Source organism: Colius striatus, chromosome 16 (assembly GCF_028858725.1).
Source record: "Colius striatus isolate bColStr4 chromosome 16, bColStr4.1.hap1, whole genome shotgun sequence".
In the NCBI taxonomy this organism is placed as follows: domain Eukaryota; kingdom Metazoa; phylum Chordata; class Aves; order Coliiformes; family Coliidae; genus Colius; species Colius striatus.
In genome coordinates, this window is record NC_084774.1 from 8,033,036 (window position 1) to 8,051,257 (window position 18,222).

The 18,222-nt window shown below is 52.6% G+C and overlaps 1 protein-coding gene across 1 annotated transcript in view; it reads left to right on the forward strand.

Moving 5' to 3' along the window:
* The window catches only part of CTNNBL1 (catenin beta like 1), a 46,414-nt gene extending 29,995 nt beyond the window's left edge, over positions 1-16,419 (forward strand). The window contains exons 12-16 of the mRNA XM_062008771.1: positions 3,241-3,338; positions 4,396-4,476; positions 10,420-10,557; positions 11,142-11,214; positions 16,173-16,419. Coding sequence (XP_061864755.1) covers positions 3,241-3,338; positions 4,396-4,476; positions 10,420-10,557; positions 11,142-11,214; positions 16,173-16,261 — 479 coding nt within the window. The 3' untranslated portion in view covers positions 16,262-16,419. The remainder of the gene's footprint in view (positions 1-3,240; positions 3,339-4,395; positions 4,477-10,419; positions 10,558-11,141; positions 11,215-16,172) is intronic.
* Positions 16,420-18,222: the final 1,803 nt, after the last annotated feature.

Sequence of the window (18,222 nt, forward strand, 5' to 3'; positions counted from 1 at the left end):
CCATCGGCTGGCTGCTGCCTCCCTGTGCCCAGAGGCCTTCCCCCCTGCCCCGTGTGGAGCTGCCTCCCCTGCCAGGCACATGTCCATTATAATGAGGTGTAAAAACCCCCACAAAGTGGGGGGAATAATGAAGGCAGAGGAGTGTAATGCTACGGTGTGATTTGACAGGACCTCCTGCTGCTGCAGCTGCCAGTGTCAGCCATGGAATAGATTAATCTGTATTCCAACACGCCGCAGCTGAAGTCAAGATCGATCTAATTAGGGTGTTTTAAACACTGCTTGCATTCTGAAGCCTTGGTGCCTGTCTGGAGAGGGAAAAGCTCCCGAGAGCTCGAGGTGAGCCCTAAGCAGGGCTCCAGTGCAGCAGGGTGGGCAGGGGCAGCGGGACCTGCCCAGAGCCAGGACTGGGGCGGGCACCGTGTGCCACACAGCAGCCGTGCCTGCAAAGCAGGAGGAAGCCTCTGTCTTCCCATATCCATGAGTTGGTGAGATTCCAGGATGTTTATTCTCAGCATCCAGCTGAGAGCTGTCACTCCTTTAAAGGGATCTCTGGTGGTGCTGAGAGTGGCTCCTTTGGCGTTTGCTTCTCAGAGGAAACGTCTTTAGTCAGAAATGGGGGCTGGGCAGCAACTTCTGCCTGGAGCCTCACTGCTTGCCCTCCCTCAAAATGGTGCTTTTTCTGCAGGTGATGTGGACTTTGAGCATTGGCAAGATTGTTGAGAAGCTCCCCAAATATTCTGAGGCGTGCAGGCTGCCCATGGTGTCACCCGGGGCGATGTGCAGCGTGGGGCTCGCTCTGTCAGCTGACATCCACGCTGGGTAGCTGCACACTCTGCCTCTGAGGCCTCAGAGTAGCACCAGCTACTCATCCTTTTCCAGAGAAGATCCAACCCAGAGCAAGTACTGTGATTATTTACCATGTGTGAGAGAGAGATTGCTGCAGTGTGTGAGAGAAGGGTGAGACCCCCACAGCCCCAGACCCCCAGGCAAACATCTCTGGCTCTGATTCCATGTGGAAATGCTTTAATCCACCAAATAACAGGTTCAGCCACTCCTGCCATTGCTCTTCTCTCTCCCCAGGTTTGCCCTGATTTATCTGCTGGCCTTGCAAGTGGATGTTAGTGTCCATTGGGCCGGGAGTTGCATTGTGGCACAGCTGTGGTTTTAGGGTAAAACACAAGCACAATGGTGTTGGGGGGGTTCAGGAAACCGATTTAAAAAAGCTAATGCTTAGATAGTTCAGAAATATTTCTATAAAATACTTTTTTGAGCATTTTGACCAGGCAACTGAGTATGTTCTGGAGTGATATGTTGAAAGAATGACTTCATTCTTCAAAACCCTGTGTCAGCTCCTTTAGACTCCTCAGTAGGTGTAAAGATTTTATAGATAAAATGGGTAAATATCTGCATATGAACACCAAAGCAGAAATGATGTCTGAAATACATTTCCTACTACAGGCATATTGAAAAAAAGCAATGAAGATACATCACTGGTGAGAATATGACGAGCAAAACACTGTGTCAGCACTTCTGAGCAGTTCCTAAAAAAAGGAGGTTTGGGAAAAAATACTGTGAAGTGCAGAGTGCTGGTGTCCTTCTGCAACAGCAGGGGGGCTGCTGGGATGGGTCTGTGTAATAGGAGTCTTCATTCAGTGGTGTTTTGTTTCACCTGGGGAAACTAGGATCTTGGGAGGACTTTGGGGCTTTTAGGGTGTTGTTTAGTGTAGACACTGGATTTGTTGTGGCTTTGTGTGGAATAGCTGCTGCTGTGCAGCCAGAGCGTGCTCTGGTGCACCCAGAACCATCCTTCACCCCCCTGTTACCCTGTCAAAAAGACAGAGCAGCCACACGGTGCTGGCCACCCGATAAACCTGTTATCTCCCCTGCTCCTGCTGCCAGCAGCTCGCCCAGTCTCTTTGGCACATGAAAAATTGACACCACCTCAGGCAGAAATCTGTTTCTGAGGAAGCTACATTTATAAGTGGCTAATGCAATGTGGTGGGGGGGTGTGTGCTGCCTCTTCTCTTTGCTGCCCTTCTGTAGTGTGCAAACAGCCTGTGCTGCAGAGGGGGCCGGCACAGCGCTGGCCCACAGCCGGCGTGGCTTTGCCTTCCCGTGGCAGTGGGGGCTGGCAGCTGGTGCAGCAGCTCCCACACACGGCCGTGTCCCTGTCAGGGCTTCTCGTGGCTCCAGGCTAGGCAGCACTGTGGAAATGCATGTTAAAATGGTTTGATGGCAATAAGAGGACGATCCCTTTCGTCTGCACCTTGCGTTTTCCTCTCTGAACGTAACAAATGTTGACACTCCTTCTCCTCTCCCCGCCGCAGCAGATGAGGAAATGTTTATGGCCATTATTTTTCATCAGCCTTAATCAGCAAGATTACAGTGAGGACATCTTGGAGAAGTTACCGTTTTGAATATATTAGATATCTGAAACATAAGGTCTGTGCTTAATGCAGACCTGTAGGCAGGAAGCAATAGCAGATGATTTGGCAAGGGAGAGGAGCCCGTGCCGCTCTCATTTGTTTTGTGCCTTTGTGTTCAGTTTTATTTCCCTGTATTAAAACCATATACTCCTTGATACTGCCAACATCATTGCTGCTGTTGGCATACATGTTGGGAATGATTTGGATCTCTGCATCTCCTGTGCTGCCAGGGGGCGAGGAGTGTGCAGCGTGTGGCTGCTCCACTTCCCCTTCCCAGGAACAGGCAGGTGGCCACGGCCCCTGGACTCTCTCACGCTGCCTCCAGGGCCAGCTGATTCCTCCCCCCCACAGAAACTGTTCATGGGCAAAACGAGAAAGAGCCAGAGCATGACAGTTGTAACTTGATTGACCCAAAATGTTTCAAACTCAATGTGGTTTTATAAATAGTATATAAATTGCATGAGGCTGATGAATCCTGAAGAAACAAGGACACTGAGCAGCACTTGCTGTTGTACTTTGCTGAAGTCTGGTACAGCCACATACTGGTGCAAAGCTGGTCTGTGATGGGCCAGGGAGCTCTTTGCTCCCTGCAAACACGCCTGCTGCTGCTCTGCTGCTGCTCTGCTGCTGCTCTGCTGCTGCTCTGCTGCTGCTCTGCTGCTGCTCTGGCTTCTCTCACCAGCAAGGGGAGGGAACCAGCACTCCACTTATCAACAGCTACATGCAGGAGTGCTGGTAGCAAATTTGATGGCATATTACACAGAAGATAATCTGTTCCTGATCTCAGCGTGCGATTTTCATTTTGTATCTCTAGAACATGTCTGTTCCATCCTGGCCTCCCTTCTGCGAAACCTGAGAGGGCAGCAGAGGACACGGTTACTCAATAAATTCACAGAGAATGACAGTGAGAAGGTGAGTGCTGAATATCTGTCTGCAGTCCCTGGGCCACCAGCAGGGGAGGGTGCTTGGCAACGGCAGGGTGTCTGTGTGCACTCACTCAGCTCCTGTACCTACCTGCAGGGACCTGCCCTCTCACAGCCCATCAGCTTCCCATCCGTGTTAGATGAAAACTGGAGAACTGGAAATGCCTTTGGTGCTTGGCCTCACACATCCTCTGTGCTCTTGTTTTCTGTTGCTCTTGCACATGGCAGTTCTCAGTCCTGGGTTAGTGTCTCTGAAGCCTGATCACATAACACGATGTGTGGTGTGACATTGTGCTGGCTCTGTGAGACCAGGGCAGCGTGGAAAGGTGCCAGTATTTCTAGTGAGACTCTCTTGCAGAGAGTTTAGGAACAGCTCAGTACACAGTTAGTATTCCCAGTTCCTCTCCTAGAATGTGTCACTTCAGTGGTGTTTACTCTGGGAAATCCTTTGCAAAATATTTACCCAGTGGGGGATGGATCAAACAGCTGCAGAACAGAAACAGCAGCTTTTGCAAGCCAGAAATTCCCGCAGGGTTTGTAAATCCCACCACTGGGGAGGTGCTGGGTCCTTAGTAGTCCTCATTAGTGTGTCTTAGAGGTGTTGTTTGTAACCTGTTCTACCAATGGCAGAACATTTCCCATTACTGGATAGGCTTCCAATTGCCTTCCACAGTTCAGAGGAGAGCAGGGGAGCTGTGACATGCCTGAGGTGTGTGATGTGAGCTTGACTGCATACAGCAGGGGCAGAGGGCTCTGTGGAGGCAGCAGCACGGGACAGCGAGTGAGGGCCACACACACTTGCTGCCTTCCAGCTGGAGCTGAGGAGACCGTGTTGTGAGAGGGGATTCCATTGCAGCGCCTGCAGCCTCGGCGTGCTCATCCAGCCAGCTCCTCTGTCCTCTGTAATGCATTCCTTGCTGTGAGTGACAGGATTGCCTGTTCCTTTCTGAAGACTGCAGCAGGGAGGAAAATAACATAGCATGAAGAATTAAAGATGATTGCATTGTTCTTCTTTTCTTGCTCAGGTCTCTCTTCTGCCCTTGCAGGTTGATAGGCTGATGGAGCTGTATTTTAAGTACCTGGATGCAATGCAGGCAGCTGATAAGAAGATCGATGGAGAGAAACATGTATGTATTGCTCAACTTTTGCCAGCTCGTGTCTACAAGTGCTCTGCACAGACGTGTTGTCTGCACAGAGCTGCTGGCTCAGTTAGGTTGCTCTTCAGAGCTGTGCCCTCATGCCTGTGCTGTTACCCCTGAGTTCTTGTTGCCTAACTCTCCAGCTTCCAGTTAACCTCAGATGGAATGGGTTGGGAGCTTCTCCACAGCAAGTGCTTCTGGCCTTTTCTTACAGTGAGTTTTCCTAGGAGGGCCCAAGTCTGTGCTTCAGTTTGCCTTCACTTTTCTTTGGCTGCAATCTTACTTGGTTTGGCAGATGGAGAGTAAGTGAAACGCAGAGAGACAGTTACATGATAATGTGTGAGGCCTCCTACCCTGGCTTTTAGAGTTCTGATCAGCTGTGAGAAAGCGTTTGTTGTGATGAGCTGGATGGGGCTGCAGCCAGAGGCTGCTGTGTGCTCTCTGCTCTCCAGCAGTGGGGCATTTGGAACAACATGAGCCTTGATACCACACAGTATGGCCTTGGAACTGAAGCTGGAGCAAACTTTTTGAACGAGAACGAGCTGCTGGAGTCAGGAAGCAGCTTGCAGAGCTGTTAGTGAGCTTGGCCAGCTTCCCACAAGATTATCTGTATCAGCACTGAGGAGGGTGTGAGGTTGATCAGCAGTGACAGAGAGCTGCAGCTGCCGTCCCACACAGCCCGGGCTGCACCGCGCCAGGGGCCGACACGCCGCCGTGTGCCCGCGGCCGAGGCCGCGCCTCTGGCACTGCCAAACACTGCCAGGGCCGTGCTGCTGCTGCTCAGGGAGGCACGGGGCTGAGTGATGGATGGGGCTACTCTTCTGCCAGCATTCAGGCTCCATATGGACAGCTGCAGCTTCATAAAGGAGCGGTGGCCTGAGGAACGCTGGCCTTTCCCCTTGCCCACTGTCCCTCCAGGCTCTGCTGCTCCTCCCTGGGACAGAATCAGTTATTCTTCATGTTGGTGTGTGGGCTTCAGCACTCCAAAAGCAGAACAGATTTCTCTGAAGTCCTGCAGCGTCTGGGCAGGGCTCTGCAGAGCCCTTCAATGTGACATGCAGAGCCCTTTACCCAAAGTGATCCCAAGGCAGGATCCCTGCAGCCAGCAACCAGCACAAAGCAGAGCTGAAGGGAATTCAGTTGTGAATAAGCTCATGTTGAAGCTCTTCAATTAATGATATGAACCCATTCATGTCTACAGAGGCAGAAGAGAAGCCACAGCCACAGCACCTTAGGTTTTCTGCCTGTATGCAGAAGGCCGCTGCTTTTGCCCCGCTGCAGCGCTCTGTAGGCTGGAGTGGTTACAGTGAGTGGATCCCAGTTCTTCACTCCTGGTAGAGCTAATTGTAGGATTTGGCAGAAGCATCTCATATGTGCAATATATTGGGTACAACATGTATGAAAAGCAATGTTGAGATTCATTCCCGGCTTGGAACACCCTTGGAATTATCATTTGCTTTGTTTTGTTGTGTCCTCAAATGGTCAGTGGGGCGTGGGCTGCTGAGATCAGACATGGCTCAAGTGTTTTCCCCACAGAAGCAGGCAAAAGACATCAAATCACAGCAGTGTCTGGCTTTGACAGGATTTATAGAGCACTTTAACGTCTCTGGTTGTGGCACATGAATCTCTGAAGTGGATCATGTGAACACTTGGTCCTGGGGGGCCTTTGGTCTTCCTCTGGCAGCAGCGTACAACGTATCCCAAAAATCTGGTAGGCACATCCACACATTTCTCCTGACCCGTTGAAAAATGATATCTGAGGAGCCTGTATTGATGAGCTGAGATCCCAGTCTAATGGACAGAGTATCCTGGCGTAAGTCTTGCATTGCAAGAAGTGAAAACCTGTGGTTATAGAAGGGATGCCAGAGCATGTCATACCTGCTTTGTCGTGGTGCAGCTGGCTTAAGAGGCTCCTGCTCTTGCAGTTCCCTTCCTTTTCCTTTCTTTTAGGCTGGATTATTGTAGTGATCTGGTTTATAGCCCAACTCTTCAGCCTGTGGCACAAAAGCTGTGAGAATAGTTGAGGGTAGAAGGGAGGGGAGGAACTTCGGAAGCCATCAGTTTCGGAGGAGGAGTGGCTGTAATGAAACTGCACCCTTAGTCTGGGCAGTGAAACAGGGTGAGGTCTGCTGAGTCTCTTCTCAGTGTTACCCACTTCTCTGCTTCTAAAATGAGGTGTAATTGCAAACAGCAGTGATGGCCTTGGTGATCTCTCAAGATGGCAGGAAAAGATGAGATAGGGTTTAACATTTTTATAGTTACACAGAAAATTGTACTTGGCAGGTTTATTTGATAAGTTATTCTTACCAGACACTTTGTGCTGTAATGACTTACAAATGACATGCTAATTGTGCTACAGCTGAGCCAGTCCATCCTTGGAAGGGAGAGGTGGAACCCCAAGCATGGGCCAGTGTCCACAGACTGGGGCTGCTGAAAGAGGAACTTGTCTTATTATATGGTTGGGCTTGGAAAGATGGAATTGCCTGGAGCGGTGCTGAGGGCAGGAGGGTGGTGCTGGCAGGGGCTGCCAGTGCTGGGGAGGGAGCACAGCTGAGCTGGGCTGGGTTCATACTGTCTGCACTGCGAGCTCTTCCAGCCGAGGGGCAGCGAGCTGAGGGCAGCCTGGAGCTTTCTTGCTGGGATTGATGGGTCTTTTTAGGTGACTGCCCTAGCATAGTGCCTGTTTCTTGCTGCTGAAGCTGTTGCAGGAGCTGCTGCTTTGTTTCTCCTGACTCAGAAGCTTCGAAGCACTCACAATGGGCTTTTCAGCTCTTGCAGATTGGTGGCTCAATTTACAGAACTTCTGCTTGTGCAGCAGAAATGAGGAAAACCCTTCCCACAGCAGAGGGCTCTGGTGCTTTCTGGTGTGTTTCTGAGAGCTTCTTGGTCACCTTGGTGTGACCTGGCTGCTGCCTGCTGTCCTGGCTGCAGCAGAGTCCCTGGCCTGGCCAGGGCTCCCTCCCAGCCCTTCTGTCTCTCAAGGAAAGCAGTGCCCGGTGTGCTGAGGAGACTGTGTCACACGCAGCTGGTGCCGGAGGATCAGGGGAAATCATCGGCACAGCCGTGAGCTGGAAGCAGATGGTGCTGGGCAGCCCTGGTGCCAGGGGTCTCTTTTGGCCAAGGGCTTAGCCACGACCTTGAGTTCAGCTGTCTGCCTGTGCTCTGAGAGCAGCTCCTGAGCGTGGCTTGCATCACTTGCCCCTTCTCAGAAACAGAAAGTAGTAAAGGGAGGGAAACTGTACCTGATGTAGGAGTCCAGTGCTGGTACATGTTCTTGTGCACGGCTGTTGGGGGCCTTCTGCTCTCTGAGCTGCACTGGCCTCACAATCCCACCGGGTGAGGGAGTAAACCAGGATCCCAGGGCACCTTGTTCTGTCAGCACCCCCCTTCTGCTGCGCCCAGCCGGATGTGCTGAGACGGGAATTGTAGCTGAGGGAGGAGGAGGATGCAGAGAGTCTTTTGGGCCCTTCTGCAGTGACTGTGGAGCAGATGTGATCTTTGGTGTAGCATTGGCAGATCCACCGTGTCTTCAGGTTTCGAGTCTCTCCTTGACACCTCGAGGCCTGTCAGTCCTGCCTCATTAGTGTGAGAGAAGCTCATTTTAGCTTCACAGAAGCCCATCTTATTGCTGTCTTCTCCCATCAGCAAGGGGCATCTCAGTACATATTGTTGGCAGATTAGAAATGGCATCTGAGTGCTCATTTGGAGGTTAGTGACTTGACAGCTTTGAAAGAGAGACAAAGTGGAAGGTGGCTTTTGGTACTGTACCGGGAGGCCGTTAGCATTTAACGGGTGGCTGGGGGGGGTAAGAAAAAAAGGCTTTGAAAAGGCACCTTAAAACTGTACTTGTCTTCTAATTCATATCTGCTTAATTTACTGGCACAAAATAATGTTGCTTCTCTGTTGAGAGGAGCTGTTAGAGCTGCTTCCTTCTCTGTGTAATCAAGCCAGCAGTTGCCAGGCTTCGGCGCCTCTGATCGCTGTGTTTGGATCAGAATACAGAACAGACCTGGCCTTTGTTTCCTGCTCTGGAGAGTCAGAATCCTGGTCTGTTGATGTGTTTCTGTTCAGGAATTTCACACTGTAGGGAGTAGCAGCCAGTGAGCCTGGGTGCAGTGGGGAGGGTAAGCACTGGCTCAGGAGCTGGTGACTTTGTGTAATGGGGGGTTTTGATATTTCAGTGGCTTCCCATCTCTTGCTAGCCAGGCTCAACATTGTTTAGCTTTAGAGACCAGATTTGATCAGATTCAGGCAATTTAGCCTGGATGCAGGGTGAGGAAAGTCACTCCTTGCCCAAAATTGGGTTTTTCTTGCTGCTGGCAAGAGCTTGTGCCCAGTCACACCTGTGCCCAGGGGTCTGAGAACCCACGGTGAGTTACAGTTGTGCAAAGGCTGGAGTTTACAGGACCTGATGCTGAATCACCCCTGAGTGTAGCCAAAACAGCTGCCTTTATGGCATTGGTAACTAATTGATGTTTTTTAAACTTAACTTGTTCTTTAGTGAAAGAACAAGCTCTTCAACACCCACCTGGACGTGTTCCTGTGCAACCTGATCTAGGTGGGACCTGCCTCTGCAGGGGGGTTGGACTAGATGATCTCTGGTGGAGGTCCCTTCCAACTCTACCATTCTATGATAAAGAGCTGGCAAGCCAGATCTCCAGGAGGAGAGGAGAAGCCTTTAATTCCCTGTGTTTTCCTACCTGCCTTTTGGGAGGCAGCAGGAAAGAGCTGTGCTGGAGTCACGTAGCCAGATTTCTGTGTGGTGACCATCCATTGTGCTCTCCCCAGGGAGAAGTGCACAGGGTTAATTTTCCTTCTTGTGCCTGAAAGACTCTGCCTACAATTAGATGCAAGGACTTGGCTCAACAAAAGAGGAGAGTTTGGTAACCTAAATCAGCTTTGCTGCTGGTGACCTTGTGTGTGTTTGCCTGGAGCGTGTGCCCCCCGAGGAGGGGGAGCCCCTCCCTCCCTGTTGAGTGTTCCAGGTACAGTGATGGCTCTAATGAGAAAATATTGCTGTGCTGGTGTGTGCCCACCTGCCAGCCAGCTGCATAATAAATCACCCAGGCTGCAGCCAGCTAGCAGGCTCTGACAAGCTGCTTCCTTTAGTTAAGGACAAAACCAAAAAACAACCCCCAAAATGCAAAAGGTCACAGGTGGCATCAGGTACTTGGGCCTGTCTGCCTCCAGGAAAGGGGCTGTCACCGCGGGGAGCGTGGCTGCCTCTGGGGAAGCTGCTCTCAGCTTCGTTGCTGGGGGCTTTCAGCAGTGCTCTGTCTGAGCAAGACAAAGGGAGCAGCCCCTGGCTCGGGCAGGCCTGGCTGGTGAGATGCCAGCTGCACAGAGGAGCACTGGGCAGGAGACCTTCCTGTGGAACTGGGACAGCCCAACTGGGCTGTGGCCGGGCCAGAACCCCTGAGGGATGAGGCTGGGCATGAGGAAACTCACTTGGGCAGGATTTTCAGACCCATTTCCTCATTCATTAGTAGGTAACTCAGATGGAAGCCTGATGGGTCTTGAGTCTGCAGGAGCCATGTTCTGCACTGCTTAACAGCACCCTCAGATGGCCAGTAAAAGAGCAGCTTTTGTGCTCTGTTTTGACCAAGAGCTGGTGAATCCCAGATCCACTGGCCTGTTCCACATTCACAGCCTCTAATCGCTCCGTTTAGAGACATCATTTGTATAAGCTGCAGTTTCAGTTTGCAGATGGACACGATTCAGCAGCAGCAGAGGCAGAACCTGCCCAGCGCCCGCCCGGACGCTCCCGGCTCAGAGGAGCCGTTGACAGCGCTGTGGGGGGAACACACGGGTGGGAACGTTTCAGGGAACAAAGCCATCCTGAAGAAACCACAACCATCACCAGCACTCTGCCACTGCTGGTGGGAAGCACTTTGAGACAGTCACCAGGCGTTTCTGTGTGTGGTGTTGCAGGACATGGTGCGGCGGGGAGAGATAATAGATGACGACATGGAAGACGAGTTCTATCTGCGTCGCCTGGATGCTGGTCTCTTTGTCCTACAGCTCATTTGTTACATCATGGCAGAGATCTGCAACGCCAACGTTCCCCAGGTAAAGCTGTGTGCAAGGCTGGCACGTGGTCTGTGTTTCCATCCGTGATACAAACAAGACTCTGCGTCCCTGCAAGTACTGCCTCGGTGAATAATCTGCTCTTTAATTCCTTTGGTGGGAGGAAACCTCCTGCTTATTGCAATTGTTCTTACAGCTTCATCAAGTAACAGTGCTCAGGGGGGCGTTAGCAGGGACTGAAGCTGATCATTGCCACTGATTGTGTACTGTCTGCATGAGTGAGGTCAGGGTGTGAAGGGGAAAGGCCTGGTGAATGCCACTGCTGAGAGGGAAAGGGACATCCTCTCAGAAGATCTCACAAAGGCACAGACTACACCAGATCCACACAAAGTGCTGCACCTCTGCTGGTGTGACTACATCAGGGTTTGTGAGTGTGTTCTGTGGTTACCTGTGTCACAGACCTTCCAGAGTGTGTCTGGGGCTCAGGGACAGTGGACTGCAAGGCCGAGTTGAGTTTTGTGGTGCTCAGGGTTTCTGCTCTTCCCTCAAAGTGAGAAAAAGTGTTGTTGGGTGTGGTTTTGTGGGGTACTGAAGGTTGCTTTCTTCCCTTTCCTGTCCCCCATCAGATTCGTCAGAGAGTCCATCAGATTCTGAACATGAGAGGCAGCTCCATTAAAATTGTTCGGCACATCCTCAAGGGTGAGTTGAGATCCCCACACACACGTCTCACCTCGACCAGGGGCAGCCTTGTCATCATTTTGTGGGATGAGCCTCCACGTGTCGCTCTCCTTGACTCCATGAGCATCTTGAGGCAGCAGCTGAACAGTGTCCTGAGGTCTGGGCAGGGCTGGAGTCACTCTGGTAAGAGACGTGCTTGACCTTGGTGTTGGGACACTGTTGTCTGCTGTCGTGGAGCAGCACAGCACTTGATGCTGCCATCAGGCACAGACTGGCTGGAGCTCACTGCTGACATAAACATTAGAGTAAATATTGAAGGGAAGTGAGTGTGCATACTGAAAGGAAGAGTAGTGGAGTCTCATCTTTCGTTAACGTGGCCTTGCACTTCACCATCTGCACCATCTGAGTACCCGTGGTGTATTTGTCTTGTTCTTAGTGTCAGATTAGTATGGATTATGGCATTAAAGCATGCTCTGTAGCTTTAAAATGTAGCTGTTGTGATTTGCAATCCTGCTTTTAAAGTACTGCTTGTTATTTTTAATGCCTGTGTTGAATTAGAGCAATGCTTACTTGAGCTGTGGCTCTCCTCTGTGGCTTGCTGTCCTTCAGCAGGAGCAGCTGATGGAGCTGGGGGGGCAGAGAGCTGGTGGGCTGCTCCCCATAGGAGCTGCCCCCTCGTTTAGCAGAGGGTTCTGGGGACCAGTCTACTCCTCAGAGGCTGTCTGGTTTTTGGTGAGGGATGGGGAGTCTCTCCCTCCTTCCTGTCTGGAGAGGGAGGGAGGCTGGCAGCATCTCTGGAGGTACTGGGCTTTGTGTTGTTTCCGTGTCCGTGCTTTCTTTGGGCATGACAGTGATGTTCTCCTGGCCTTTTCTTCCCCACACCTCAATGCTGCTGGAAACAGGCAGCTTTTTTTCTTGCAGAACCTGTTGGTTTTCTCCCTTCGAAGGGAAAGGGATCAGAGGATGGCTGGTGTGACAAAATTAAGAGTGATTTTCTGACAGTGTGAGATTACCTGCAGCTATAGGCAATCTCTTTGGCCCTTGTCCTTTGCCAGCGAGTGCAAGCTAATGCCTGCTGATGAACAGGGGGGATTGGATAGGATGTCTTTTCTGCTTTTAATTATGGTACTTGACAATTGCTGCCTCCAAGCTGTCCATTTCCAACTTAGAGCACGCGTCTGCTTTCCGATTCCCGCGCTTGACCTGGGCCACGGTGCCCACGGGATTTGTCTGCTCCTCGCCGTGCTCACGCACCTCACGCCCATGTCCTCCATTGCTTCATTTACATACTGAGCTCAATTGGAGGGCAGCTGCATTAAAATTTCATCTGACCCTTTCTTTCACAGGCAGTGGCTTGCATTGTGAAACTTCTCCTGTGGTTTAGTCGTGTCTGGCAAGCTGTGGATGGCACAGCAGGCTGGGTGCTCTGAGCGGTAACGTGCTCTCTGCCTGCAGGGCCCACACACGGCTTGTTAATAATACAGGAGGTGGATATGGTGTTTGGGGCTCTGTCTTCAGCTCTCCCCAGCTCTTACATGTGCCTGCTTTAGAGGCCATCACAGTTGTCAGTGCTCTGAGAAGTCCGTTTGTTGGTGGACCCTTGCGGAGCGGCGCAGCGGGGCCCGGGAGCTCGCTGCCAGGCAGGAGCAGCCCTGGGCTCACCCACACTCTGTGCTGCTGAAACTGGAGTGTTCAGTAGTTGCACACGTGTCCCAAGGTGTTGCCAGTGTAGATTCAGCAGCTTTGAACAGAGGTGACAGCACGGTGAGCACCTGCCTGTCCCGGGGACGGGGCCAGGGAGACATTTCCCACCCTGAGCCGGTGTCAGAGCTGTAGGACACTGTCCCAAATGGCTGAGGGACTGGGAGCCTCAGGCCTTGGCTGAAGTGTGTCCAGGCTGTTTCCCAGCTTGCTCTCAGGACAGATGAGGGCTGGTTTATTTTTACTTCTTGTTCCTTGTTTTGCTCAGTTTCTATTTTCTGTTTTTGCATACTAATTAGGTGCCTGGTTTTAGCTTGATTTTTATGGCCTACATATTCTCCATGTTTCTCTGGCAACCTGACAGCTGATGGATCTCTTGGGGTTGCTTAGAATTACTTATGATGCAAGCAAGGGAGCGAGACTCTTTTCTTATGGTGGGGCTTTCAGGGGGAGCAGTGGGCAGGGAGGGACTGGAGGGTCCTTGACTGTGTTTTTGCAGGCTGACCTGGCCTCACACAGTTCCCTCTTCTCCAAGATCCAACAGTACGTGCAATGGGACAGTCAGTTTATGCCTTGGAAGGACTGAGCAGAATGTGCCTTGGCTGGGGGGATGTTTTGGGGATGGAGACTGGCCAGTGGATGGGTATCTGGGGGCAATGCTTGGCCTCTATCTCTCCTGGAGAAGGAGCGAGGGCCAGGCCTCTCCTGGCACCCACCACGGCCCTGTGCAGTGCAGAACCCTCCCCAGAGGCCCCGAGGTGCAATGCCTGGTTAAACATCTGGGCTTGGGGCAGGTAGTGGGTGCAGCAGGCAGCAGGGAAGGTGCAGTGGTGGGTGCAGCAGGGAAGGTGCAGTGCTGCTGTGTTACAGACCAGACCTGTCAGCATGGGTGATCAGAAGGGAACGCAGGTATGTCAGGAGGCCTGTGCTGAATTTGGCCTGTGGTCCCTCAGTCTGTGCAGGCTTTATGGCTTCCACTATCCATTACAAGCTTCAGTATTTCCCTATTGATTTTTACTGTTCTGTAACCATTGTGTTTTGTCTAATGAAGCAGAAACCAATCTCGGGTCCTTTCCCTCTGCGGAGCGGCAGCAGCGTGTGAGCTCTGTTTAACTGCTGGCAGGGGCAGCTTACTTTGGTTTTTTTTTGCTGTCTCACTGAAGAATTTTAAATAAAAAGGTAAACACATAAAGCCTCAGTGGGAGATTACTGTCTGTAAGCCTGGTTCTGGAGGTTTTATCTGGTGTCTCAGAATCAGCGTTAGCGGCCCAGCAGACGCTGCCTCAGGAGTCACTGGGCTTTTGGTCTTAGGAAGCCTAAATACATATAAATGTATATAGAAGGTAAAACACTGAGCTTTTGGACAAGATCAGAGGAAGCTGTGGCTTGCTGTTCCCTGGGACAACACAAGGGCAGTGTCATTAGTGGCACTCAGCAGTTTCCCTGCTTGAGTTGTGTGTTCAAGTGCTGTGGCAGTGCTTAGAGCTGCCCGCCCAGCTCAAGCCCCCTCAGGGACCCCGTCCCTGCCTGGCACAGGTCCACTGAGCCGTGGAGGCAGCAGCAGGCAGGGACACGTTGCCCTGGTGCTGTGATCAGCACAGGCACTCGCAGTGGCCACGTCTGTTTGGGAGACACTTACTGACACGGCCTGGCAAGGGCTCGCTGGGGACAGAGGCTGCTCCTCTGCCTGCTCCCCGCTGCTGCAGACAGCTCTGCTCTGCCCAGAGGGGACGGGAGGGCTGGAGCTCGGCCCTTGCCCCGGCTGGTGCGTTCCACTGGGGAGCTGCCCCATCCCTGTGCTGCAGTGTGTCCTGCCAGGAGCCCAGGGCAGCTCCTGGTGCCTCTGCTGAAGCTGCAGCCGGGAGCAGAGCAGGCACTGAGCTGCTGGGGCTGTGTCCCTCTGCAGGCAGCCAGCCCAGAGGTGGCTGCAGCGGGTCTATTGGCTTTGCTGCTGCTGGGAAGCACGATGGAGAGTTCCTGCTCCATCTGAGAAGGGCCCTGTGCCAGTCCCACTTCTCCAGGGCAGTGAGGAGGTTGAGTTCACTTGCAGCAAACCTCAGTGTTCCCCACCTGCTCTTGTTACAGGTACTGTAGCAGTTTATAAATATTAAAAGGATTTCTCCCAGAGGCCCAGCAAAGAGCTCTGCTTCTTGTGTGTGGAGAGAGTGAGTGAGTGCACGCAGGAGGGAAGACTCCCACGTCAGCTAACTTCTCCCTGTCCTCACTCTTTTCACTGGTCTTATAATAAAGGCTTTGATGGAGCTCAGAAGCATGTAGCAGTGCTGAACATATAAATATTAAAGCAAACTTTTTACAGCAACTTACCATTCAGATGCTGAATACATCTGTTCTGTTTGTTTGGGAAGAAGGGAAAGAATGCGAGGAGGCGGGGGCTGGAAAGCGCGCTCTAACCAGGCAGCCTGCTCTTGATTCACTCAGATTTGTTCAGCTCCTTGCTTTTGCAGCTCAAAACCTGCTCTTCATTTTTTTCCTTTCTAAAGCATCTCTGGATGTGCAGGTTGTGGTAGCAGGAAGGAGAGAGCTGGTGTGAGAAGGATCGCTGCCAGCTCTAAATGAGTGTCAGGAAGGGAAACTGCAGGGGAAGTTTTTGGCTCCTCAGTGTCTGGCTGCGTGCATGGATGGGCAAGACCTTGCTCAGGGCCTGGTGTCCTCTCCCTGCAGACAAGGAGTTTGTTTTGTAGTTCATTCATATGGGTTAAAAGCACCCCTAGATTGGGGAACTGGTCTCCTCTTGGCAGAAACCCTCAGTCAAGGTGCTGGGGCATCAGACAGGCTCAGCCCTGTGTTAGGAGTGCTGAACTGCCTGACAGCCTCAGCCTGACCTCCCCGGGTGATGCTCAGTGTTGGCAGGGGCCTGGAGAGCCTGTGGTGTCCAGGGCTCTCTGTGTTCCTTGGCCAGGAGGAGCCCGTGGTGTGACCATCACAGGGTCATCTTTCCAGTGGTCAGAGCCTGGGAAGGGGCATCACCTCTGGTGCTCCTGCTGTTTCGTGAGGAGAGCAGGATGCTCCTGGTACCCTCCCTGTTTGCTACAAAAGCTTCTAAGGAGGGGTCAGTAGATGTTTGTTATGCAGAGCTTTAACCTGAGGGATGGGGAGAAAAGACATCCACACTCCTTGCATAAAGTCCCCATCAGCTGTGTGCAGGGGACAGGGATTTACATCCTGCCCCAGGAGCTGCTGCTGTTTGTGGTGCCTTGCTCAGAGCCTCTTGCCTGTCTGCTTTCTCCCCTCTGAGCCTCTTGTCTTTCTCCCTGCAGAGTACGCGGAGAACATCGGGGACGGGAAGAACCAGGAGTTCCGGGAGAGCGAGCAGAAGCGGATCCTGGACCTGCTGGAGAACTTCTGAGGGCCAGGGCTGGTTGTGTGTGTGCCCACGAGGCCGTGGCAGCTGCTCCCTCCCTCGGCCCTCCCCAGCCTCGACTGCACGGCGAAAGTGGCGTTTCTGTGAAACTGCTTCTAAACACAGCCTTGGAGATATTAAAGATGGTTTGCTTTCCTTTTTAACCCCTGGTTTGTTACAAAGTGCTGTGCTGGGGGGGCTTGCAGCCACACACCCCACGCTGGGCACTCAGACTGGTCAGTGTGAAACAGCGTGGCCATGTGTGTGTTAGGGGTGAAGAGGGGGCTCAAGGGGTTGATCTCCACGTCCAGCTCAGCTCTCCCGCGGTGGCAGAGGGTGAGCAGGACTCAGCCACGTCCAGGGAAATCTTCCCAAAGGTGAATCAGAATCGAGGGCAAGCTTTGGCAGGGGCCAGCCAGCCGTTACCCATCCCTAGGGAGGTGCTGGGGGGAGTCTGCCCAGATGGCATCACAGCAAAGCAGGAGGGAAAGGAGCCAGTGCCCAGAGCCCTGACCAGCTTAAGGTCACTGCTGTGGGCCTCAGGCCGTTCACAGCAGCAGCAGTTCAACAGAAGAGGGAAACAACCTGCAGCCTTTCCTGAGTGGGCGCTGGGAGCTGCAGGGACAGGGGTTTGCCTCTGCCCACCCACCCTGCTCCAGGGCTCTGGGCCCCCTGCAGCAGCTCCCAACCACCACAACAACTACCCAAGAACATTCTCCCACATCTCTTTTCTTCTGCTAAAGTTAATGACTGTCATCACAAAACATCGGGCTCCAGCAAGCTGGGCCTTGCCTAATTTAGAGAGATTTGCATGCTGGCAGCATTCATTTTTTATCTCCAAGAAAAATGCATTGTCAGGGAAGCTTAAAGGCTTCCTTCAATCACGGCTGCGTCTCACTGCTGGCCTGGGCGCTATCAAACGCTGCTCTTCAGGGGATCAGCGTGGAAGTCGTGGTTTCAGCAGCCACAAAAAGCTGCAAAAACACTTTTCTGGTGCAGAACTTGAGTTCCTCATTTCTTCTGTTTTCAGCTGGCCCCCTTGAAGGTGTTTATCCCTTCATTTCTGATGTGTTTAGCTGTTCACTTGAGTCGGGGAGTTGTTCACTTTACAGGCCTGGTGGTGGGTTTGTGGTCGTAGACGCTGTGTCGAGCACTTGGGTTGGAAAAGCTGAGGAGGTGGTGTGAGGATGGGGCTGGTCAGGAGGTCACTTGGTCGCTCCCTGCAGCCAGAGGAGCCATCAGCACTCGGCTCTGCCGCCCGCCGGGAGACGCTGGAGCCTCTGCTGTGGTGCTGGGCACGGCCTGGATGCCCACCTGGGCCTACTGGTATTAATTAAGATAATTATTCAGCTTAATGTGCTGCTGCAGGCCAGCTCATTTTTGCTGTAACGCTGAGTGGCACAGAAAAGCCTCGGAGGCAGGAGGACGGGCACCATGAGTCTTCGCAGCTGTGGAGAATGTCATTACTGTAATTGCGGGAGGATTAAAGGGTTGAGCTACGACCAGACTGTCTGACCAGGCGTCTGTAGGCTGTGGGCAGGGGGTTTGTTCCCTGCTTTAACCCTGCCTGGTTGTTTTGACCCTGGGATGAAGCTCAGGGGGCAGCTGTGGGCTCAGTGTGGTGTGGGGGAGCGGCGCAGAGCCCAGCAGCAGGCGTCAGGCTGCGGGATGTGCCGGGGCCAGGCAGCCTTGGCTGGAGCTGCACTGTGCTGGGGAGCAGGAGCAGAGGCCAGGTGCTGCAGGGAAGGGCTGGTGTGGGTTTAAGGCAGGACACGGGCGCTGCAGGGGGCTGGACAGAGCTGCTGCCTCGCTCCAGGTGCGGCTGGGCTGCGGCACGGAGGCAGCGGAGCGTGCCGGGAGAGACCAGTCGTCATCACTCCTCTCCTTGGGTCGTGTTTTCTTGTCTCTGATTGTAAACAGATTTGACTAAAGAGGTAAATTAGAAGTTAATTAGAGGGAACATGATT